This window comes from Cryptomeria japonica, chromosome 8, assembly GCF_030272615.1.
Source record: "Cryptomeria japonica chromosome 8, Sugi_1.0, whole genome shotgun sequence".
Classification (NCBI taxonomy): domain Eukaryota; kingdom Viridiplantae; phylum Streptophyta; class Pinopsida; order Cupressales; family Cupressaceae; genus Cryptomeria; species Cryptomeria japonica.
The window spans coordinates 373,346,004-373,372,886 of NC_081412.1; the positions used below are offsets into that span (position 1 = coordinate 373,346,004).

The following is a 26,883-nucleotide window of genomic DNA, read 5'->3' on the forward strand; positions in this document are numbered from 1 at the left end:
CAGGAAGTAAGTATGAAGGAAAATCTCCTTTCAAATGTTTTGCATGTAATAAGATATGTCATTTTACATCTAAATGTCCTAAAAGGGATTCAAAATTGGAAGAAAGAGCAAGAAGATCTTTTAAGCCTAACCCTGAATATCAGATCAAGCATAAGTACAGGAAATACAAAAACAAATCATGCTACTATGTTGATGAGGAAGGAGTAACTGATGACTCAGAAGAAGAATCGGCAAGAGATTCAGCTACTAGATCCGGCAATGGAAAAGACTGGGTATTATGCTATGAAGCAAGATGATCTGGAACCAGCTATCAAAAATGAGGAAAAGGCCCTTGCAGCAAAAGTTGAAGACACAGATGAATAGGTAATGAACAGTGGATGTTTTCATCATATGACATGTGATAAAGGGAAGTTTCTAACCCTGCAAGAATTTGATGGTGGTCAAGTCAGATTTAGTAATAACAAGGCATTCATGATCAAAGGAAGAGGAACCATTTCATTGGATGATAAGCATAACACTGATAATGTCTATTATGTTGAAGGTCTAAAGCATAATCTTTTGAGTGTAGCACAGTTGGTAGACAGAAGATTTCAATTACAATTCAAGGATGGAAAATGCAAAATCATTAGCAAATTAGGATTGGAGATTGCAACCGGTACTCAGACAAAAGGTAACATCTTTCATTTGAACTCCAGTGAAAAGACATAATTGATTGCACATATTGATGAAAGTTGGTTATGGCATAAGAGGTTGTGTCATGTAAATTTTGATTGCATTGTAAAGATCAGTTCAACTAAGGCAGTTAGAGATTTACCTAAGATTGTGAAGCCTCATAATCCGGTATGTAAAGAATGTCAAATGGGTAAGCAAATCAGAACTTCTTTTAAGAGCATACCTGATAAATTTAATGATGTTCTTGATTTGATTCATACTGACCTATGTGGTCCTGTTGATACAAGAAGCTTTCAAGGAGATAGATATTTCATGTTAATCATTGACGACTATTCTAAAATGACGTGGGTTGCTTTTCTAAGGGAGAAATCTGAAGCTTTTGAGAAATTCAAGATCTTTAAGGCTATGGTTGAGACAGAGACAGAAATGAAAATCAAGTGTCTAAGATCAGATCAAGGTGGTGAATTCACATCCGATGAATTTAACAGTTATTGTGAGAAAAATGGCATTAGGAGACAGTTATCTGCACCTCGGACACCTCAACAGAATGGCATTGTGGAAAGAAAGAACAGAACCATTTTGGATGCAACCAGAAGCATGATGATGGAAGCTAATTTGCCTCATATCTACTGGAGAGAAGCAGTAAGTATAGCAGTTTATACATTCAACAGAGTTCATATCAAGGGAGATACCGGTAAGACACCTTATGAATTATGGTTTGTTCATTTTCCTACTCTTAAATATTTCAGAATCTTTGGAAGTAAGTATTATATCAAAAGAGATGATTCCATTGGAAAGTTTGACCCTAGATGTGATGAAGGTATATTTCTTGGTTATTCAACTAAAAGCAAAGCATATAGATGTTATAACAAAAGATTGCAGAGAATTGTGGAGAGCGCTAATGTGAAAGTGGATGAGCAGTACAAAGACCAAGCTAAATCTTATGACAGTGAACCAGCAGTGGAAATGATCATAACTGAACCGGTAGTGCCTGTACTGGAACAGAATACTGAACCAATTACCCCAGCATCAACAGAAAACTCAACTGTAACTGAAGAACAGCACAGAGAACCTAAAAATCAGAAAACACCAAGGTATGTAAGGCTAAATCATTCTGAAAATCAGATCATTGGAGACAAAAACATGGGAGTTATGACAAGGAAAAGATTGGCAAATCAAGAGGTATGTTTCATTTCTCGAATTGAACCGGCATCAGTAATTGAAGCTTGCAAAGATGAATGTTGGATGAAAGCTATGGAAGATGAATTAGATCAGATAGAAAAGAACAATACTTGGACTTTACTTCCCCAGCCTAAAAATAAGAATGTTATTGGAACTAAATAGGTTTTTAGAAACAAACTGAATGAAGATAGACAAGTTGTAAGAAACAAGGCTAGATTGGTCTGCAAAGGATATTCTCAGAAGGAAGGAATTGATTATGGTGAAACTTTTGCACCGGTAGCTAGAATTGAAGCTGTTAGACTATTTCTTGCTTATGCAGCCTATAAGAACTACAAGGTCTATCAGATGGATGTTAAGTGTGCATTTCTAAATGGAAAACTTGAAGAGGAAGTCTTTATTGAGCAACCAAATGAATTTTTATTGACGGATGATAAAAATATGGTTTGCAAATTAAGGAAAACCCTATATGGATTAAAACAAGCTCCTAGAGCTTGGTATGCAAGGTTGGATAAGTATCTTTTGAAGCTTGATTTTATAAAAGGTAATGCTGACAGTAACCTATATTATAAGATCACTAATGATGATATTCTAATTATTGAAGTATTTGTTGATGATATCATTTTTGGAGGTGAAGAAAAATTGTGCATGAAATTTTCTGATAATATGCAGAGTGAATTTGAAATGTCTATGACTGGAGAAATAAGATTTTTTCTAGGTTTGCAGATTACTCAGACTAACAAAGGCATCTTTACCTGTCAAACTAAGTATCTAAGGGAATTGTTGAAGAAATTTGGTATAGAAAATTCTAAACCGGTTAGTACTCCTATGGTTACAAGTGAAAAATTGTCAATTAAGGATGTATCCCCTTCAGTAAATTCTTCAAGATATAAATCCATGATTGGTGGTTTGCTATATTTAACTCAAACTAGACCGGATATAATGAATGCAGTTAGTATTGTATCAAGATTTCACATTAATCCAAGAGAAAATCATGAAAGTGCAATAAAAAGGATATTCCGGTATTTGCGAGGTACAACTGAATATGGTTTATGGTACCCTAAAGATGATGACTTTACTTTATGTGCATATACAGATGCAGATTGGGCAGGTGATGTTGATGACCGGAAGAGCACATCCGGTGGAGCATTCTTCCTTGGGAAGAAGTTGGTTTCATGGATCAACAAGAAGCAGTCATGCATTTCTTTATCTACTGCTGAAGCTGAATATATTGCAGCCGCAACCAATTGTGCTCAAGTTCTATAGATGAAGCAGATGTTGAAGGATATACAAGTGAGTTGTAATGATCTGGTTGTTATCCATTGTTGACATATCAAAGAATCCGGTATTTCACTCCAAGACTAAACACATATCAATCAAGTGTAACTTTGTGAAGGAAAAGGTGGAAGCAAAAGAAGTCAAATTGGTTTATGTGAACAGTAAAGAGCAGATAGCAGACATCTTCACTAAACCTTTGTCTCGCGAATCATTTGAGTATTTGAGAGACAGATTGGGGGTTTCTACCCCTTCAGTAGAGACTTAATTGATGTAGATGTGCATCAATCCGATATGCATTATCAGAGCTATCTTCTACTCCGGATTGATGAATTTATGCTACTACTCTGGGGGAGTAGTCAGCCTTGAGATTTAGAGTTTTTTTATTATGTTTGATTCTTTGGCATTACTGTCAAAGGGGCAAGAATATTTGTGAAAAACCATTGCTATTTATTGATTGTACTCCTCAGGGGGAGTTTGGCAATATTTGGTCCTTTTGTTTCAGATTTGGTTCAGAGCTTCATTGCTATATCATTTTATGGGAGATTGTTGGCGGTCTTCCATTGGGGGAGACTTGTTTGGCATTTTCTTGGCACATCCAGTGTTGCCATCAATGCCAAAGGGGGAGATTGTTGGCCATATGATGGAATTGATTATGTGTTGCACTAATGTTTTGTCATTGATGTCAACACTTGTTATTATGGTTGTTTATCGGCTTCCGGTAGAAGAATTGGATTGGGAAGATAATCAGATGATTGTCACCGGTATGATATGGTTGATGGAATAAGTTTGTATGGATGGTTCATATGCTTCTGAAGTATGTTTTAGTCAGTTGGTATTAACTTAATGATCGGATGCTATCTTATGTTCTAGTAAGCTTGCTTTATTGGTCCAGTAAGGGTTTCACCAGCAGAGCTTTATTGAATATCTTTGATGTATTGCATAAGTGGTGTTGGTGCAGCTTCCAGAAGGGATTTCGGATGCTGATGGTGATTGTGTTTGTGCCTCGACTGATTGGTGTCATTGCTTTGCTGTGTGTGGATCTAATTTAGGTCCGGTGCTATCTAGGTTATGGACCGGTTTGCATGTAACGTGTTGGTGGATCCTCAGATGCGCTTCCAGGGTGTTTTAATGATTGGATGATATTAGTTTGGCCTTAGGCCGATATGTGTTATGATTTTATTTCAGGATTATGTAATGGATCTATTGTATTATCATTTGTGTTGCTGACCTAATTGGTTAGGTACCTAGTTGGTATAAATATATGTAAGATCTCATTGTAGATCATATGTGGGAATAGGCAAGGAGTGAATAATGTAATAATCATTTGTGCAGAGGATTTGGTCGATCATAGGTGATCGAGTTGGGTTTATGTAAGAGGTTTTAGACCTCCGGTATTGAGCTTAACCGGAACTGTAATCTGGCATGTTTGATGCTATCACCAGCAATTCTTCTCTTTGGATTGTAGTCCAAATATCTTGAGGTGGTTGACATCTCTGTAGTCAATGAGACTCCATTCTGATGAGCAGTGCGCTCTAGGCAGTGTGCCTTCCTGCATGTGCAGTCCCCTATTGTAATCATATACTTGTTGCAGAAGTATCATCTGACTATGGGTAGGCTTCCCACCGTGGTCTTTCCCTCTATCGGGTTTTCCACATACAAATCATGGTGTTATGTGTTACGGTTGCATGGTATTGATTCTCTAGTTTTCATTTATGCTTTAATGCTTAATCAGTTATTCCGATATAAGGTTTTAAGTGTTTTAATTCACATGATCTGTTAACAATTGATTCATTCCCCCTCCCCCCCTCTCAGTTGTTCACCGGTTATCCTAACACCAATACAGTGATATTACCAGAGAATATTCAGCATTTACATGCCACAGCTACATCTGCTCCACCTAATGAGGATGATGATCAGCTAGGAACTCCTACTGTCCTTTTGGAGGTTAGTTTGGGGAAGAATGTATACGATTTGACTAGGGATAATCCTAATGATGATGATGATGTTATCTTGGCATGGAGAGAGTTGGATTGAGAGATATGTCTCGATGATGGTATGGAGATGGCCACTATTCCTGATTGGCTGATGAAGAGTATGGAGAAAAGTAAGAAGATGATATAGGCACAGCCTATTGATGACATTGATGACTACTTAGCTAGGAGCAACAAGGAGAAAGAACCTAAGAAAGCTGAGATTTTGTCACACATAGCTAGAGATGCGACAGGAATGCAGATTGCGCGGGTGGTTGTTCCTATTGGGGATGTGATGACGAACATTACTACTCTTATGGATTTCTAGAATACTTCAGTTGCCCTTGGCCGTGCTAGAAAAGAGAAGGAATTTCAGGAGGTTGATGATACCCTCAAGGCAATCAGTGCGAGATTGGATAGAGAGATTGAGAAAAGAGAGAAGTGTGAAGAAAAGAATATCAAACTTAGAGAGTACATTGCACGGATAAGGCGTGAGAATCCCACCCTTATTTCCCCTATTGCAATTGATCGTGGACTACATTCACATTATGAGGCAGCGAGAGATACACTCTCGAAGGCAGAGAAATGGATTGAAAATACAAAGAGACGGGCGAATGATTTCCTTATTCAGTTTGTCCAGGCTTTTGACAAGACAATAGGGCTTATATTCAGGATACAGTATTTGGAGGGAGTTTGGGAAGAATTCCGACCTATTCAGGAGAAGACTATTCCACGCCTGAGAGCTTTGAAGAAGATTCCTATGTCCACATTGATTAGGGAGAATATTGTGCGCAAGGGAGATAGATGTGATTTCCATGGCTGGTATTGTTCATTGGCCATGAAGAAATCAACTTATGAGAGCGCACAAAAGAACTGTGTAGAGATGGAAGGATCCATTCATGATATTCAGTCGAAGATCCTTGCCTCAATTGAGGAATTATTGGGAGTTGATGTCAATGAAGCCAATGGTTTACACTTAGCAGAATTAAGAGACAAAATGAAGTTCATGTATTTCAATCAATTGGACTCTTTGAAGAAGAGTCAGATCGAAGATTTGGTCTCTTTGTTGATTCATGTTCATAATTCACAGAAGCTCATGCCAAATTGGGAGAACACTTTGGATGCTTGCTCGAATGCGTTGGATGTGATTGATTTACAATAGGATACCTTACCCAGCATTTCCATGGAGGAGTTAGATTCCGTATTGGCTAAATTCTTGGAGTATGCTAGGAGAGAGAGAGAGAGAGAGAGATGCAGGACGGAATCTTCTAGAAGATTTCTTATTTGATGACTAGGTGTCTTTCTATTGGGCCATATGTTGGTGGCACCATTTTTTATGTAAACCCTAATTAGGGCAACTCTAGGGTTTTGTTGGCATGATCTTGGCCCTTGATTTAGTTTTAATCTTGGCCATCCATTTTGTATGAGACTCTATATATACCTCATTGCCTCTCATTTGTAAGAGAGAGTTTTTTGTAGAATTGTTGGTATATGCTGCAGCTTTTGAATATAAATCATTGTTCGACTTGATGGTGATTTGGTCTTTCAAGTGTTGTTTTGCATTCAAGGTTCTCAATTCCTCCAAGTTAGATTAGAGTTTTAGATTAGAATTTGCTTTCAATGTTTGTTAGATTGAATGAAAGAATTGTTGAGTATATTTGTGTGGAATCCCTTTATCCATACTACTTGCCTCTTGTTGATTGTAAGTGTGTCTTGCGTGGTCAACTAGAAATTTATGCAAACTTAACTTCAATTATTATACGTCCATTGGTATGCATCAACTTGGGTGGTATCAATGATGGTAATAATTTGAAAATCTATGAAATATACCTTAGATGATTGTACTAAGCTCGTGTCAAAATCTGTTCGATTTGATGATGAGGACCTTGCCTAGTTTGATTCCACTAAATTTGTTCATCATTTCTTACATTCCTAGGTTTAGAATAGAATTCCTGAACCCTATTCCCTTTTTTCCCTTTTTTTAAAAAGTCTTGTTAGAATTAACTCCAAAACTACATTGCCAAATCCTAAGTTATCAGCACACCTATTCCACATTCATGATAAGCAAAGTTGATTCGAACAATTGTGTAAGTCCCCAAGTGAAAACAACAATTCACATCGACCATTGAGTTACCCACTCGTCAAGACTTGAATGTAGAAACCTTGGAATCATTTTAGTTGATCTTACCCTTAGCATCTAAGGTGATTTTGTTCAAGAGAGGGTAAAGTACTTTGGTATTTTATTTTGATGCTTGCATGTGCATAAAACACACATCAACACGATCTTGAATTTTATTAAAGCTGCCATCTATTGTAATTGGCAGAGGCATGACATTTTTGGCTTCCCAATTTTTCCCCTAATTTTTGAAAATAACTTCATGGATCAAAAATTCCTTCATGGATTGATTAACAGAGTTGCAAAATAAACATCCACATACAACAAATGAGTCTAGATCACAACTTCTATCAAAGGAATACTGTCAATGCTTCCTCATAATATTCAAACAATAAGCATTCCAATGTGACAGTAATTGTAGGCCTCAAACGGTATGCTCTATGCCATTCAATATAGTGCTCAAACACATAAGGGAGTGCAGAAATTAAATATATATCACTGTATAAATGTAATAATAGAAATGTCACATAAGATTAACAGCAATTTCACAATCTAGTTTGTAAATATCGGCCATCCTCTTGGGGGAAATCTGAAGAAGCAATCTCATTAAAGAAAATATAGAACCAATATAAACTGAGGCATCATACCAACTATTGCCACATTGACTCTAGTAGGATCCATAAAGCTAAAAAAATAACCAACCTATTCAGGATACCATCCAAAACTTTTTAATGCCCCAATGTCAATCTTTGAACCACACAGTTAGCAATCCATTCTTCTATGTAGAAGGGCTATATAAAAAGTATACAAACCAGGAGAAATGAAGTTGCACAACAATGCAATTTGAATGGCAGTATTCTGTTTGTCACCAGTAAGCATCCAAAAGTTTATCCCTGCCTTTCTGAGAGTCTCAATTGTATCTGGAACATCATCCTGTAGATCAACAAATCATTTGAACTTAATGTTTTGACTAACATCATCAAGCAACAGACAACAAAATCACTTTTATTAGAACTACATCAAGTGGCTCAATAAGCATGCAAGAGATTGGGAAACTAAATAACATGCTTAACTCCTAATGACAAAATGCTATGTTTATGGGTTTTAAACACAGATTTCAGGGTTTTAAAGAATAGAAAATAGAATAATTCTTTTAATGTAATTTTTGTACTCGTGCACTAAAAGTAGGATGTGGGCAGGCATATACTATTACAACTGTGAACGTGTATAAATTAACCCTTTTTTGATAATTCCATTTAGAAAACTAAATAACAACTACAAGTGACTGAATGTATATGAAATTTAACTTCATTTTTGGTTATTCAATTGACCAAATTGAACAAAAATAATAATAGTTCAGGTGTCATACAGACAATTGTAGCCAAAAATTGAATCAATGAACTACAGACTAAATAGAATTGGGTTTTAAAAACCTGCAAACGATCTTCAATAGCTGTAGCACCAAGTAGTATAAGATCACGTTCTAACTGTTGGCAAACCTCAGCTACCTTCCACTGAAACACAGAATAAAAATTACATCACAGAAAACCAAAAAAGTTTGCAGCATTTAAAAGAGTCTTAGCAAAAACCAGAGAATAAAAATTCAGGAATTACAATTCTAATGAAAATTGGATTCTATCAAACAATATAAGAAACAACCATATGTAACTGATGATATAATTTGACAGGTAAAGTGAGAGCTGAGAAGAACAGTAAAGTTTATCAAACAAAATAAAAACATATAATATTTCTTGCTAAGAGTTGACAGGAATAAGAAAAATTGGTTTGACAATCGGTTATTGCACATGACAGATATCAGCCTTCTATTATAGCCATCTTACCTAATTAATTAGTTGCTATCAGGTTCATATCGATTGTTACAACTTGAAGATAACTGGAAGTTCTATACAAGTATTAGGTTACAGGTATGCATGATAATTGGAAGCACGTATAATAGACTGACTGATTTAAATAGGTAGCCCAAAAACCAAGTTTCCAATAAATTTCTTACTCTTTCCTTTTGAGATCAACATGATCTTTAGATTCGCTAGTGTTCTTTTCCAATTTATTCCTTACTTGTTACACAATTTGTGTCAATATTCAACAAAATCTTCTACTACAACACTGTCTTTCCAAAACAACAATATATATCAGTTCACCTACTCCCCTCAAGTTTTAGCCATGAACAATCTGAAAAGGACTTTTACCTGTAGTTCTATTGGCTGAATTATTGTAGGAAAAACTACCTTGTGCCAATATTAAATCCCATTTTTTTGGTATGAAAACCTCAATAAATTCCAATGACTTCTATTTACAACCTCCATTTACCCAGCAAATTCTGGATAATGGGCTGAACTGAAAACCAACTTGGTATCTAACTTCTGTCGTGTCCCCAAATGAGCAGTCATTTAGGAACACGAAATAAAGTGTTTTTAAAACACTATTTAGTAATTAATAATATTAATCTTTTAAATAATAATAAAATTATTAAATAAATTACTAATATCCAATACTTTTGCCTTGTGAGGCCGACTTGTCTTGGATGATTAATTTTCTGTTTTGTGGCCAACAATGATAAAAATTTATTTTTCTTTCCTTTTGGCCAACTTGGAGGATATGTGTGTCTAGCGCCTATTTAAAAGAGATGGATTCATTAGAAGACATTAGAGTTTATTATTCAATTTGCATTAAATGAATGCTGTCATTTGAGACAAAAACATCAGAGGCCAGGAAGGTGGGACGACACCCACATCTTCTATTCTTCATATTGTATCAGTGTTGTTGGTGCCAGTTAGCAATCCATTTATATTTGTAGGTCTGAGACATCGCATCAACAGTGAGTAAGGAGGTCAGCAGCAATCTATTTTCCTGTCACATAAAAGGATAAACGGCACCCCTGCCAAATTTGAAAAGAAATTTGAGAAGGTGAAGGCACAAGCAACTATACAAGAAGCCATTGCTCCTAATTTTTCAAGAGAATATTGTGTGGATATGCAAGGCACTATGGGTTCTATTCGTATTCCAAGTGTATGTGGCCCATTATACCCATCCAACTCGAGCATAATTCCATCACAATGATTTTTTGTGCCTAAAAATGTACAGAGAGCACAACCTTCATTGGAAGCCATAGGGTGGAATAGGGAAGTGCACAAGAAGCAGATTAGGATTATGTAAATTTTTGATATTACAACAACATTCCCTTCAATCTGGCAAGGAGTCCATATTGGGAGTATTTGGTGACAACACTGACAGTAGCAAGGAAAGGATACAAGGCGCACTCTCCAAGAGATTCAAGTGGCAAGTTTCTCTAAGATGCTATTGGAGATGTACAACAAATTGTGTAAGATCAGAAGAAGCAATGGCAAAAGTTTTGGATGCACAATTCTTTCAAATGGATCGAGAAATGGAACAAACTGCATCCTCGATTTTTTAGTGGCTTCAAATAGTGGGTTAGTTTTTTTTAAGTCAATTGATGCCTCCGAAAAAATAAAGAAGGCAGAAAATGTTGGAGGAGATTGTTTAAGAGGTGGGCATAGGAAATGTAGTCCAAGTCATTAATAACAATGTAGCATCATATGTGGTGTAAGGAAAAATGCTTCAAAAGAGGCATCAAACATATTTTTAATTTTTTGGAATCCTAGTGCGGCTCATTGCCTTGACCTTATTTTGGAGACATAGGTAAAACTGATTGGGTGAGAATTGTGAGATCGATTGTAGATGATGCAAGAGATATAACAAAATATATTTAAAATTAGCCCATGGGTTCTTCACTTGATGAGAAATCATACAGGGGAAAGAGCTTGTGCAGGTGCTACAAGGTTTGCAACTGATATTTTAACGTTGCAAAGCATTTCGAGTTTATTAACTCCTTTGAAGTAGATGTTTGTAAGTCAAGCATGGGCAGCCTCAACTTACTCAAAGAAGGCTGATATATTGAGGACCTTACCAAGTTGGAGTTGTTGAAGGTAATTTAAATTTTAAATTTTTTTAATTCTTTAGATTTTATTTTTTATAGTTGATATATGATGTGTATTTTTTATGCCATGTCATATTGCCGAAACATGATTTGCATCTCACATACTCACCTTAAGACGACTTGTGAAGGTGTGAGAGGCCTTGAGTGCTATGGTCATCAACACCTTGTGGGGTGTATGAAAGCAATCAAACACCAAAAGGGCCCAAAAAGTAAGAGCATTGATCCTTGTTGATGATTGGTGGGATTGTGCGGAATCTGTTTTGAGTTTCATCGAGCCCATCATGAGCATGATTGGGTATGCTAATACTGATCGCCCATGTTTGAGTAAACTTTATGATGGCATGGACTCAATGGTGGAAAAAATAAGAGCAATAATAGAGGCCAAGGAACATGACCCAACGGAAACATTTTTAAATTTGTGCAGCAAATTATTGTTGACTATGGCATGTCCCCTTCCTAAGGCAATTGTGCTCTAGCAGGATTAGCCTATTGACAGGAGTCCCCATAGGCTAATACAATGGACAGGGGACTTACACAGTGGGACAAGAGGCGTTAGGGAGGCATATGAGTCATTTCTGGAGTCTTGAGCCAGTTTCCTTTTTTTTTAGGAAGGGCTCCTATTTTTTAGGGAGTGACTGTTAGTTCACTCGGAGCTTGGGGAAGCATAGCAGAAGACACTAGGAGCATCCCCAGTTGTTCGGGAACTGTCTCCTAAGTTTTAGGGAAGTTCTTATTTTTTAGGAGCAGACTGGTAGTCACCAGTGGACCCACCAGGATGTCAATCCTCCCGACATCCTAATTTTTAGGAGAGACTAGCAGTTGGAGCTCTACACCAAATCATCACCCCGGGTACCAGTGGCAGCATCAGTTTCAGTTTGGAGATTATTGGGTGTGATTTCAGTGAATAAATTGAATATTTAAATAATGACTTTAATGTATTCATTTATTCAAATAAAGAGCCCAAATAAGTTTATCATATTATTACAATAATAAAAGGCGAGTGGACCCCCTTGGAAGTCATGATGCCTAGTGACATAACATTGTTGTTTTTAAAAACTACTTAAAGAATTGACAAGAAAGGCATCCCAAGAAGGTTCGAACTTCTTGAAGAGGGAATATACCATGGCATAACCCAAAGAATATGCCAAAAGGTGCTTTTGGAGGGAAATTCGATCCATGGGGAGAATAAAGTAACTTTGGTTGAAGTCTTTTATTGTTATTAAGAACTCATTTTTACAGCAGAAACTTGGTATTGGAGCCTTGTGCAGGGTTTCAGCAGAGATTGCAGAGCTTTTGAGAACGTACACTCTCAAAAGATCGAATGCCTACAGGTGTGTGAGACCATCTAAGGGCATTCTACAGGACAATTTCTCTTTATCAGCTTACTTTGTAAAAGAAGCAGTAAATCAGTCAGTGTAAAGAGCAGAATCAAAGGGGCAGGTTGCAGATCGGACCTTAGTATTGGCAGATCAGAATCCTGCTGTTGTAGATCCAGTAGTTACAGCAGCTTACAAACAGGCCGTACTACTTCTATGACAAGTCGAACTACTAACAGCAGGAGTATTACATCATATCAGACTGGTCCGGCATTTCCAGCAGTAGTTCACAAATAATTCATTAAATTTAGCAAGTGGGAATGTGAATTTGATTGTATCAGACCTGGTTATGCTGTTAAAAATCAGTTTTCAGACCTGATCCTTCACTTCCTGCCAATTGCACTTACATTGCAAATATTTTGGAGTTGATGGTATGTTACAAAATTTTCATTGTAAGCTTTCTAGTTGAAATCAGCACTTGTTTCAGTTTACTTTGCATTTCCAGAATTTGGCATTGTTTTCAATCAATTACAAATCACATAGAAATCAAAAAAATATCAAAACACAAAAATCAAAAAACCCCAAAAAGAAAAAATCAGAAAAAAGAAACAAAAAATCAGATTTACAATCGGTTGTGATTCCGTGATCCGAGGTGGGTCACTACAGTGGAATCAGAGCAGTTGTATCCTGCCAACCCGTGAAACAAACCTAGATGACTGATCCGAAATTTAGGACTTATTCCAGAGGGCATAAAAGTCAGTAGTGGCAACCTCCACCTATTCCAGAGGGTGAGACAGGTTTAGATCTAATTGGACTTCACAAAGCTGATTCCAGTGAGTCAGTGAAAGTGAGAGTGTGATAGGGGCCATGGCAGATAAGGAGAAGGGACGAGCTAGGTCAATCAATCCAGGTGCTCAGATGGAGAATAAATTTGATACCATGATGGATATGATGTCTCAGTTACTGGGACAAATTTCCAAACAGAAATACTCACAACAGGACCACACTCGACACACCTCCCACTCTGGAGAGTCTAGCAAGATGCAGGGAGAGGGGGTGCACCATAGTGGCTCAAGGGAGCGTACTACTACTGTCGAGTACATTCCGAGGCCTTTACAACCTACCTTCATCCAACAGGAGGCTTCACCTTTCCCACATGGCTGAGAGACTGGACTTCATGTTTCTTTAGCTGAAGAGGTCAATCACCACTACACGGAGTACATGACACTAGGTTAGGGAGTTGCTAACCCTTGATCAATTCGTTGGACAGAGGAGATACAGAGAAGGTCCAACCACTAGAGGAGAGCACAGGGCTTCACTTGGTCAGAGAGATTTTCAGCAGGTTGTGAGCAAGTTAACCTTGCCACATTATGATGGGAGTGATAGGTGTACTACTTGGGCTTGGGTTCAGAAGGTCAATAATTATTTGTCATTGAGGCCTATGACAGAGGAGACGATTAAGTTCGCTACTCTGCACTTGGATGGCGTAGCACACAAGTGGTGGTACCACGGTTTGATCACATTAGGACATCGCTCAATCACCTCATATGATGAGTTCTCAAACAAACTCATCGACCATTTTGATAGGAAGGATCCAGAGATGTACTTCAGGGAGCATGCGCAACTCAAGCAAAATGGATCTCTAAATGTTTACATAGCAGATTTTTAGAGGTTGTCAGTGATGGTGTCTGGTATTTCTGAGAGGCATTTGGTTGTACTATTCATGGAGGAACTTATTGAGCCATTGTGTGGGTGGCTTAAGGCTTTTGATCCACTCACCTTACAAGAGGCTATGAGGAAAGCACGCAGTATGGAGCTTGCTGCTCCTAATAGTAAAGTCGCATCTAAACCATTCCATCCTAGCAAGGACAAGAAGCAAGTACAAGAAGGAATGGAGCAGCAAAAGAAAACCCCTCCAAAATTGCATGAAGAGACCTTCAATGACCTCAGAAGGAAGAAATTATGCTTCAAGTGTCATGGGCCCATGGGAACCAGGGCATAAGTGCTCCACAAAAGGCAAAATTAATCAGATGGGGTACTATTATGAGGATGATACAGGGTCTGAAAATTCAGACCAGCAATCTGATTTGGATGTGAAGAAGGTTGAAAATGCATCTGAAGAGTCAAAAGGGGAAGTAGAAGATGAAGTACTTGAGGCACTACTCTCCAGCATGCAGAGTGATAGTTCATTCAGAATTAGGGGAGTATAGGATGGTCACCGCGTGATAACATTGTTGGACACATGGGCTACTCACAACTTCATAGATGAAGGGCTTGTCATCAAATTGGGACTTGAGGCAAAGGAGTTAGAAATTTTTTGTCATTAAGTCTTTTGTGTGTATGCAAGTTAGTGCGCTCAAAATTGGAGGTTATTGGATTGAGAGTTCAGAATACTACAGATAAAATGAAATCCTTAGCTCTTACTATTGAACACCTCTTTGACAAATATAAATTGATAGTCTTCAAATAAAAACATTCCAAAAACAATGATTATGAATCATTCATAAGTGAGCCTTCCTACACATAAAAAAGACTCTTAGCTGCCTTTATGAAATACGTTTGGCTATGTTGAAAAGCTTTAATAGAAGGGGCTTCTCAATCATTTTGAAATGGACTATTGTAATTTAAGATAAATGAGAAAGTTCAAAATTTTGTATGCATATAATGAGTTAAATAACAACAAATCTCAGGAAGAGTGTTATTAGACCTACATTCATGGTAAAATAAGATTCACAACATTGGTGGAAGAATTTTCATAAACACCAATAAGTGAACTACCTACATTGAGGAGATTTTATTCTCTCAATAGTGAATAGCATAATCTGGATCAAAAGTTTCACAGTAATTGATGTGGCCAAGATTCAAAATTAAATCTTTTGTATTTTACCAACACTTCAAGGGGGAAATTTTCCCAGCAATGTGGCAAAGACTAATTAATCTTGGTTAGTAATAGAGGATTTTATACTGACAGATCACTTCCTCTCATACATAACCCTTGCATTATGTGTATTCCTATTCATGTTGCCAAATAAATGCCTCCTTCTGGGCTCTCTGTATTGTGTTTTAGGGGCTAGGTTGGAGCGGTAAAACTCAACTTAGACAAAAGAGAATTTCTATAGTTACGAAATTTGTTGGAATAAATGTCAGCATACTAGGCCATTGAGCATATCCTCACTCTACACATTATAAGGCTTCTGTGTAAACAAAACAGGCTTTGTCCCACCTGTATCCATATATTTATGGGATCTATTGGATTCACTATATCATATTATTCCTTTTTCTTTATGAGTTTATTAAGTGTTTTGCTTTCTAAGGGAAATCTACCACTGTACTTATTGGGTATATGATTTATCAAATATGGGTGGGTTTCCTTTTTTCTCAACCATGAGATTTTGTGATCGAATCTGACAATCAGACTGTTTGTATAAATCAGCAAAAGTAAATAGAAATTTCTATCTGACAATCAGACTGCTGCTATAAATCAACAAATGTAAATAAAAATTTCTTACACTCAGATAGAGAATATTAAATCCTCTCAATCAATTGCTACACAAAGAACCCAACACTCAAAAAAAACTTGTTTAGCTGCCACGCTGTGAAGTGCAAGTGTTTTAGTGCAAAATATGGTAATGAGCCAGCACCTCACAAAGACTCTATGGGCATAAAAGGGATGTTTGTAATTTTGAAGTGTTACAGTTCCATTAGGTTTACTAGATGGGTCCCTCACAAAAATAGATGAGAGTCCTTCTGTGTGCACAATTGAGTTGAAACACATCTAGACATTCCCACTACAAAAGACCAAGGAAACATCCCCAAGATATTCCCTGGGTATTCCTTGATGGGAATGAACATCCCCAGCATTTTGGGATCATCAAGGACATTTCCTATGCTTCGCTCTATCCCCCAAATTTTGGGTATCTACGAAACACATTCTGAACCACCAAGGGCATGTTCTCCTTTTCCAATGGATATTATACTTATCCTTGATATCTACTCGATTTCCAATATGATTGATTTGTATCAAAACAAAGATGAGATGAATATTCAGTAATTTCAACTTAGCATTGAGAATTGGACTCGGCAGATTTTGTTTGGGCTCAAACTAATTTTTCAACACAAACAAGCTTAGCAAATGAAAACAATATAAAATACAGAAAATTTCACAATAATCAAAGTTTCAAAATGTTTTCCCATCATTCATTAGACCAGAAAAAATCAACAATAACTCTTGGACTTGCCAAAGGAATTGGTTAGACTTGCAATTGAATCCTCTGGGACTTGCTCTTATAGACATGACAAGCAACTCAGCAGGATTTTTCAAGAACTCAAGTATTAAAACTATAGTGTCAAGCAATGTCCCAAGAAAGGCACAATGAGCATCTCTAGTAACCCTAAACAGGGAAGTGTAGCTTATGCATTCAACAGTCAAAATTTGGTCAAGAATTCACCCACAGAGCTCATTTCAGAAGATTTTTTTGCTTATACAGTTATACAGATGATGCAAGCAAGGGAATTGATGTGAATGGGATCTCAAGATTTGTGTTTGTGCCTGCAATGCCTAGAAATGGCCAAAAATCATTTTAAGAGGTTGTTGTGGATGGAATTTCAAAGCCCCAGACTGACAAGGAAAGAAAGAGTGGATCTAAGCAGCCTGGATGAAATATTGGATGTGGTGGCCTAGTTAAACAGGCAAATAAGATCATTCTTTTGAAGTTGGGAGAGGAAGTCATGAAAGAAGTGGATTATTATGCAGAGATGACACTGATTTACAGATTCTCCTTTTTGTCGCCCAGTTTACGAGATTGCAAAAAAATACTTGTCATTTTCTTAAAGGGTCTCTAGTGATTTATCCCTATCTTCAGGATTTTTTTATTATTATCCATGATTCAGAAATAGATAGAGATAATATTATGGCTATAAGTCCATGGTCTTGGTAAAATGTTGCCCTCTGTATAAAACCCCGGTACCCAGGTTTTAACTCCCTTTCTTTTGATTTTGCCAGTTTAGGTTCAAATGTTGAATCTGTCATTGCATTTCTGGGTTCCCTCCTCTTTGAAGGCTATTGACAATTCCCTGTCTAAATTCATTTCTATATCTTCAGATACTCATTTGTGCTCTCATACTACTCATGTCCATATCTTGGTTGATAGAGATTTCTAGTTGGGTCTTCCAGCAGAGATACGGTTGATAGTGGATGATTCTTTATGGAAGCAGGCATTGCACAATGAGAAACAAACTTTCAGATGTTGGAGCTGCCATGGGATAGGGCACTTGTCTAGATCATGCCTTAGGGAAAAAATAAAGAAGACCAGGAAAGGCAACTTGATGGCTTTAAATTTTAATGCAACATTGCAGTATAAGCTGCTTGGCAGCTCTTTGGATGATTCACACCCAGCAGGAAGAAATCTTCAGATATTGGAGAAGATGGGCAGAAGAAAGAGTTGTTGAAGGATGAAGTGAGTAATGGCTATGGATGTGGTGATACAAGTGGCTTTTGATATGGAGGAGCTTCATTGTGGAATGCTTTTGAAGGGCATGTCAATCTAATGCTTGGACTTATGGTGGGAGGATGTTTTGAAGTATTCAGTGTTCTCACCAAAGAAGGCTGAAAGTTCTGAAAAGATTAGTGATTCTGCAGCTGTATATCAGAATATCCTATATCATATGAAGAGGATTTTCTTTGGGATGGAGGTTTGGAGGGAGAAGGAGAGGAGAATTAGCAAATGGCTTATTCCAAGTATGAGCGTTCAGCAATCGTGGCCAACCAAAATGCAAAATATGAGAAAATGTCTGCGTACAAAACAATATTAAAGTCCCAAAGCAAAAAGGAGAAGAGATTTATTATGTTAAAACTAAAGAACAAATTGAATGCTGATGATTTTCTTTGAAATTGTAAGTCTTTCAAAAAAGAATTGCAAATCATAACTTTGTTTCTTTCGTAGGTGGAATCCAAATAGAACCCTGGCTGATTTATCTAAAAAACACTAATAAAAGGGAAGGTTGACCTTCTCCAACAAACCTCAAATCTCAATAAGGGCGGACAAGGGCCAACCATTTCTTCTCCCTTTAGCCTCAATTCTGGCAGTATCAGGTATTCTGACCTGGATGAGTGTTTAATAATTTTTCATTTGACCCTTCACCATGACATTACAATTAAAGGTCTTAAGAGGTTCAGGCAAGATAAAAGGTACCAAAAAAATGATTAACAGGATACCTCCCAACAAAAGAAGATATATAAGTAGAAGAATAGATAGGGAATCTTAGGAGAGTAAATCCCTCTCAAAGTATTTCCTTCCTCTCCTACCACAACCTCCCTTCCCTTATCCTTTCTATTCCTACCTCATCCTCCAGTCATGTACCCTCCCTCCTCCTTTTGGTATTTGTGTCTACAATCTACATATATATACAAACAAAGAAGAATATATAAAGTATGTGCATTTTACATACCTCTCTGTCAATCAGAGCACTGTTAGCTTCCTTGTAAATAATGGACCAATCCTTGTATTCATCTTCCTTTAACTCACGCCAAGCCAGACATAGTGTCCTTAAGCCCAATTGTGAGTAATGCTCCACTGCTTCCAATATAGGTCTGGCTTGCTGCTCTGTAAAATTTGTAGCCAGCCAATAAATCTAAATGAACACTTTTTACGACTACAAAGAGGAAATATTTATAAAATGATTAAAAGGATTACCCTGCAGCCTCAATTTTGGCCACTTACAAATATCACAGAATAAACAACATATAGTCTAAACGGAATACAAATTTATATGTTAAAATACAGAGTTAATTGTTCAGTTTCAGGAATTAATGACCACAAATATATGTATTCAATAGTTTTGAAAATGTATTCTTTTTTATCTAAACATCCAGAAAGAAATACAGTTAAAGTTTGAACTTAATATAATTAATGACTACAAATATATGTATCAATAGTTTTTCCGAGGAACTTATTCACTACCCTTACGAGTTTCCAAAATAATCTCTTCCATTTCATTTCATTCACGATAAGAAGTGGTATCCTGCATGCCTATTGTGAAATGGCCCCTTTCCCTTTTCACACATTAACAAGCACATGCTAAATGTGTGTATTGCATGCATACTTAATGTAATGTCCCCTTTTTAGATAACTAGGAATTATGGGACAATTACTTAAATTCCATAGAATTACGATATCTGATTTTTACAATAAACTTACACAATTGGAAATATGAATACAATTATATAAGATATGACAATAATCAATGCCACTTGCTCCCTCTGATTTGTAAAAAAAGTATGCCTAAGTGAATTGATGAATTATTTGCACTAAGTGCAACAATCACTTGCTGTATCAAATATGACAAAGTAAATATGCAATGATATGTAAAGTGATATTGCCTATGGCAATATGGACTGCTGTCTCACATATAGTCACTTAAATCATGCAATGTCTGATTTGTATGATCGCCTTAAGCAATATAGCTACAGTCTCTGATTTGGATATAATAACTTGCAACAATGATGAGATATGCTGTTTCAGATCTGACAAATATATCTTGCACTTTGATGGGGCTGTTTCTGTTGGGTATTACATCATTCCCATATGGTTTGTTTGGTTTGTTTATGTTTGTAGTTTGTTATGGGTTGTTAGTCTATTTAGGCACTTGTATTTGTTATTTTGTTAATCCTTGAGTGCCAGATTAAGCACTGTTGCAATCATACTCCTGTATAAAAATCTTTCATAATACAATATGATTGTATCCGATTGCTCTGTGATTGTCAATATGGTATCAGAGTGGGGAATGTGGGAGTAGTAAAGAACAGTGAGAAGTCTTTGGTGGCCTGTACGAGATCCTCGGGTTCGGGTTTGCTGCCTGATTCAGGTGATGCATGGCAGAACGCATTGATCAACGAGATATTCGTGAGTAAGCGGCTGACCATCGGCTGCAGCCTGATCACCAGCTCACAAGATCTGTGTTTTGTTTGAACTTCTTTGGTTTCATGTTCTTTGAAGACTGAAGTGTGAAGGTCGTGGTAACAATGCTTTATCATCTTGTTTACCTGGCTTCATATTTTCTCCTTCAAGCTTTGTAGATCAGTGACAAGTGACATCATCACAGTTGCTAGGCATGAGCAAAAGAGGAAATGGTGCAGTGAACTCATCGCCAATGGTGTGCAAAGGACGATGTGTCAAAGGTAGTCGAGGCAAGACAAGTGTGTCTTCCTATGAGCTTTTTCATGTGCAAGGAGCCGTGATCTTGCTGATGCTCTCCTGTAAACCAAAAGCTTGATGCATAACTGATGCCTGTGAGGCGGTTGCTATAGCAGTAGTTTTTTGAAACCACATTCAATCGAGCATTCGCACAGGCAAACTTCACTCTGTGGATTATTCTGTGATCTTAGCCATGTTTTTCCGTTGGCATTTTCATATGATCTATGTAAATTGATTGCTCGCACGATTTATGTTTTGTATGTTGAGACATGGACCAGCTAGGACTCGAACCTAGGACCTTCCATACGCTGCTGGAGTGCTCTACCACTGAGCTACTGGCCTCTCTTGGACCAGTCCATCGTCGGTCCGGGTGTGGCTTATTTCCAACACCAACACCCCCCCTTAAGCCACACCTCTCGTGTGCTTGGGGCTCCTAGCCTGGACCTAGCTCTGATACCATGTGGAGACATGGACCAGCTAGGACTCGAACCTAGGACCTTCCATACGCTGCTGGAGTGCTCTACCACTGAGCTACTGGCCCCTCTTGGACCAGTCCATCGTCGGTCCGGATGTGGCTTATTTCCAACACCAACATTGTAATGCTCATTTCCTTTGCCACACCAACATGTAATGCTCATTTCCTTTGCCAAAGCTGTTTGTTCATGTTCCAAGACCCAGTTTGGTGTGGCCACATCTGGCCGATTCTTTTCAGAGAGATTGAGTATGCAGGGTTGCGTGGAAGGTCAACGTTGCTTCATTTTTTATGTGGCGTGCATTTTGAATCTGATGAATGGAAAAGTTTGCAAGCAGGCATTCTTGATTTGTAGCTTTATATTGTATTTTGTTTGTCGCTGCTAAGTCTTGAATACCCAACTGCGCCCTCCTCCAAGCCCATTGAGGCGACATTGATTGAAGCTGCCTGTGGATCGAGAACCATAGTGGCACGACTATTGGCGGACTTACACCACAAACGAATACTACAGCACTCAAAGAACTTTTGTATGCCCTTTACAAACCCTTCCAACATGGTTGTATTCAATTAATTTGGGTATGATTCCTCTCATTTTTCAGCGAATAGTTTTATCGCTTCCTCAGCAATTCCTTCTTAGTGATGCCTTCGAACAGTCCTTATCACTCAAATAGTCCCATCATATAGTTCCTTTTTTTTTTTAAAAGTAAAGGGTAGTATTCTTTATTGATTTTAGAAAGTTAATAATTTATTTTGATCAAAAGTTGAGCCTTTATTTTGTTTTGAATTACATAATGGGGTATCCGTATTATAGTTCGCTTATCTCCCCAAATGTTTTCATTTTAAGATATTCATTGTCATATAATACTCCCATAATGGTACAGTTAACTCTTGGAGATGATACCACCCATGACATCAAAGGTATTGGTGACATCTCTTTGAAGTTTGCCAATGACACCACTTTGAGCAAAGAGGATTTCCCATAGCCTTGGCAAATGAAGTTTGCCAATGATACCACTTTGAGCAAAGAGGATTTCCCATAGCCTTGGCAAATGGATCAAGTGTGAAGTGCCACACCATAGCAACAAGGCTAGAAGTCACCATCAGGGACTACAAGCCGTGTGATGATTTTCATGTGTCCATTCACCCAAGATTTCAGATCTGTGATCTTTAAATTCAGGGTTAATGGAGAAGAAGTCAAATTAAGAGGGATACAAGAATAGGTTCCACACAAGATAACAACAAGAGCAGGTCATGAAGAAGTAAGGAAAAGAAAAAGGGAAATGCCCAACTTTTCATAAGTAAAGATTACTTTATAAGTGCATTTCTCAAACATATCCAAAAGATCAAAGAAAGCATGTAGAGTTTCTCAAGGGATGGTAGAAACCAAAGGGACTGCGCATAAAGGAGCATGTTACAACCTTAAAGAGAGAAAGGATACATTATGAAATGCTTGTGGACAAGCATCTCCAAGGAGGGGAGATTGTGATGTCCCCATCTTAATCTTAATCTAACTTTATTAAGTATATATTCAAGGGTGGTAGCCCTGAACCCTTAATTAGTTATAGTTTAGAAATAAAGATTAGAAACTGCAAAATCTTATAAATAAGATTGTTTCCTTATCAATTGGAACAAAATAAAGGCAAGAAGAATGTCAACCTTAAACACCTCCAAGGAGAAGAGCTTCACTGATGGTTCTTTGTATACCTGCAATGAAATAGTTAGCATCACATCATAAATAATAAAGACTTGCAAGCATCCATGAAGTAAGCGATGATGGAATAAGTAGATCATCCATAGATGAAGTCCATCATTCTGAATTTCTCAAGCAGTGTTGTGGCATATTTTCTCGGTGACACAAAGATATTGCTATAGGTGAAAACACTGCTTGAGAAATTCAGAATGATGGCATACAAATCCCTATATCTTTGTGTCACAAAGGAAATATGCCAAAACACTGCTTGAGAAATTCATAATGATGGATTCCAAACCCATGTCTACACCTATGGAATTAGGTGTCTACACCTATGGAATTAGGTTTGCAGTTATCTACATCTAATACATCTCCTCAAGTGAATGCAACTCTCTATCGACAAATGATTGGAGGTTTGATTTACTTGACTTACACCAGACCAGATATTAGTTTCATTATTAATTATCTATCTAGATTTATGCAAGAACCAAAAATGTGTCATTGGAAAGCAGCAAAATGGGTACTAAGGTATATTCAAGGTACAATGGATCATGGTTTAGAATATAAAAAGAGTGATCAATTCTTCTTGACAGGATATACAGATGCAGATTATGCAGGTTCTGTTGATGATAGGAAGTCCACATATGGATTTGTTTTCTTCCTAGGTTCAAGACCTATTTCATGGGGAAGTAAGAAGCAACCCACAGTTGCTCGTTCCTCAACAGAAGCAAAATATCGTGCAGCATGTGCAGCAATTTGTGAAGTAGTTTGATTGCGTCGCATACTAGAAGCATTGGGGGTACCAAGCATATTGAAGTTGACTGTCACTTCATACGAGAACATCTTTAGCAAAACAACATTCAGCTTCAATTCTACTCTACATAGGAACAACGTGCTGATATCTTCACCAAGCCTCTTGCACGCATGAAATTTCAAAAGTTTTCAGGGTTCTCTTATTATTACTTTAATGAAATGATGTAATAAGGGGGGGATGTTGGGTATTACATCATTCCCGTATGGTTTGTTTGGTTTGTTTATTTGTTTGTAGTTTGTTATGAGTTGTTAGTCTATTTAGGCAATTGTATTTGTTATTTTGTTAATCCTGTGAGAGCCAGATTAAGAACACAGTTGCAATCATACTCCTTTATAAATATCTTTCAAGATGCAATATGATTGTATCCAATTGCTCTACAATTGTCAGTAGTTTCTAATATACGATTGCTTGGAATATGCACCCGATCATGGGCCTTGGGCCTTGCTCACTTCAAAGTTCAAACTCTTCCAAACTGGAATAAGAAATAAGATATAAACACAATCGACATCCTTCCTTCCATGAAATGATTGCAAATATATATTTACACAACCGATTGGTTGTGTCTATTGCTGGATAGAAACATGTTCATTTGTTAAGTCATAATTACACCACCTCAAGATATTAACTGATTATGTTAATTAATGTGATCCTCTATTAATCAGTTTGATCATTAATACTTCCTTAATCATGATCGATATCTTTATTAGATCGATAGAGTATGGAGATCGTTGTCAAGGTAGTTGGTAATCACTGTGACTCGATGGCAATAATATTATCAAATTATTCTTGGGCAGTGATTATCAGTTTGCAAAGATATATCCATGGTTGATCTCTATTATCGGGTTTCTTACTTATTATCACATAACTGGAATGGTGGATGAATATCTTCATTTAGATTACGTATCAGTTAGAGGGATTGGACATTCTCATATGATGATATCATTTCTACTATTTTCTTTTTATCTTTCTTCGACCATCAAGCTGTTGTCATTGTGCATATCTCATCTCAGTCTGATTACTAATCAGTAATCATATTTCACCAATTCATGTATTGTATTGTCATGGACTTCATCATGTATAGTTGGACTGTGGATGGATCCGATTATGGCCATGTGCTTGTCATTATGATGATGCACTTCATCTATGGATGATCTACTTATTCCATCATCGCTTACTTCATGGATGCTTGCAAGTCTTTATTATTTATGATGTGATGCTAACTATTTCATTGCAGGTATACAAAGAACCATCAGTGAAGCTCTTCTCCTTGGAGGTGTTTAAGGTTGACATTCTTCTTGCCTTTATTCTGTTCCAATTGATAAGGAAACCATCTTATTTATAAGATTTTGCGGTTTCTAATCTTTATTTCTAAACTATAACTAATTAAGGGTTCAGGGCTACCACCCTTGAATATATACTTAATAAAGTTAGATTAAGATTAAGATGGGGACATCACAATCTCCCCTCCTTGGAGATGCTTGTCCACAAGCATTTCATAATGTATCCTTTCTCTCTTTAAGGTTGTAACATGCTCCTTTATGCGCAGTCCCTTTGGTTTCCACCATCCCTTGAGAAACTCTGCATGCTTTCTTTGATCTTTTGGATATGTTTGAGAAATGCACTTAGAAAGGAATCTTTACTTATGAAATGATTATTTTCCTCAAGTTGTTGATGCATATGGTGTTGAGGAAAGTTGGGCATTTCCCTTTTTCTTTTCCTTACTTCTTCATGACCTGCTCTTGTTGTTATCTTGTGTGGAACCTATTCTTGTATCCCTCTTAATTTGACTTCTTCTCCATTAACCCTGAATTTAAAGATCACAGATCTGAAATCTTGGGTGAATGGACACATGAAAATCGTCACATGGCTTGTAGTCCCTGATGGTGACTTCTAGCCTTGGTGCTATGGTGTGGCACTTCACACTTGATCCATTTGCCAAGGCTATGGGAAATCCTCTTTGTTCATAAGTGGATCTCTTGTGTTCATAGGAGAGAGGAGTTTATAAAGTTGTTTGTAGATCCATTATCGATAAAGATGATGATGGGATGTATGTGACGGTATCCTTGGACTTTAAATGTGGAAGGATCATAAGCTCCCATAATGGGGACGGATGGCGTCGATCACCAACATCATGTTGGAAAGCAATCAAGGCTTCAACGAAAAGAACTACAACACGTCGAAACAACGCATGCTCACAATATTTGAATACGGTGTCTAGACCAGATTGTTTTTGGTAAAATTGCATGTCCTTTGGTGGCAGGAAAAGACCAAGATAAGTTTGATGAGCGCAATCAGGAAGCAATTATGCTCATTAAGTTGTCAGTCACCGAGGACATGCTTCCACAAGTGTTGTGTGGCAAGACAGTTGTAGAGATTTGGACACATCTGAAGGATCTCCATGAAACGTCGGACAACGGCAAAGCATTCTTTCTAAAGAATATGTTGTTTTCAATCATGATGGATGATAAGATGCCTCTACAAGAGCATCTTACAAAGATTAAGGATATTTGCAATCAACTGGAGGCTACTGGTCACAAGATGGAAGAAGAGGATATGGTGGTTATAATGCTAAAAAGCTCACCACGATCCTACGAAAACTTCATTGAAATGCTCAACATTACATCCACAAATGTTGACCTAAAGTTTGATGGCCTATGCAACAAGCTTCTACAGTAGGATAGATGGAAGCAAGAGTTTGGGAGTAGCAACGAATCATCCAATGAAGAACATGCATTTACTACCAAAGCCAACGATAAAAAGAAAGGCAAAGGCAAGTCCTTTCAGCCAAAAGGACAAAGCAAACCTACGGAAAGCTCCAAAAAAGTTATCACATGTCATTATTATGGTAAGCTTGGCCACATGAAGAAACAATGCAAAAAACGGTTGTCTGATGAGAACTCCAACTAGGGAGGGTCTCAGCAAAAGGCCCACGTTGCAGAGCATACTCAGCAAGAGTCTTCTTTTTATGCATTTATGGCCAAAAGACCAGTGGACCATGTCAAATCATCTACCTAGTGCATTAATTCTAGAGCTTCTCGCCACTTTACACATAGAAGAGATTGGTTCACGAAGTACAAGGCTCGCTCCCATTCTGTGAAATTTGGAGGAGATTAAGAGTATACAATTGTCAACAATGGCAAAATTCAAATTACATCTAGTGGGAGAAATCTCACATTTCTCGACTTATACTATGTTTCGAGCATGGAGC

At 37.4% G+C, this 26,883-nt stretch overlaps 1 protein-coding gene across 2 annotated transcripts in view; it reads right to left on the reverse strand.

The window, feature by feature from the left end:
* Window positions 1-26,883, reverse strand: part of LOC131062648 (phospholipid-transporting ATPase 2) — a 183,553-nt gene that overhangs the window by 56,286 nt on the left and 100,384 nt on the right. For both annotated transcript variants that reach the window (XM_059209548.1, XM_057996354.2), the window contains 3 exons: window positions 18,955-19,109; window positions 8,649-8,729; window positions 8,028-8,148 (listed from right to left, as the gene is read on the reverse strand). In XM_059209548.1, coding sequence (XP_059065531.1) covers window positions 8,028-8,148; window positions 8,649-8,729; window positions 18,955-19,109 — 357 coding nt within the window. The remainder of the gene's footprint in view (window positions 1-8,027; window positions 8,149-8,648; window positions 8,730-18,954; window positions 19,110-26,883) is intronic.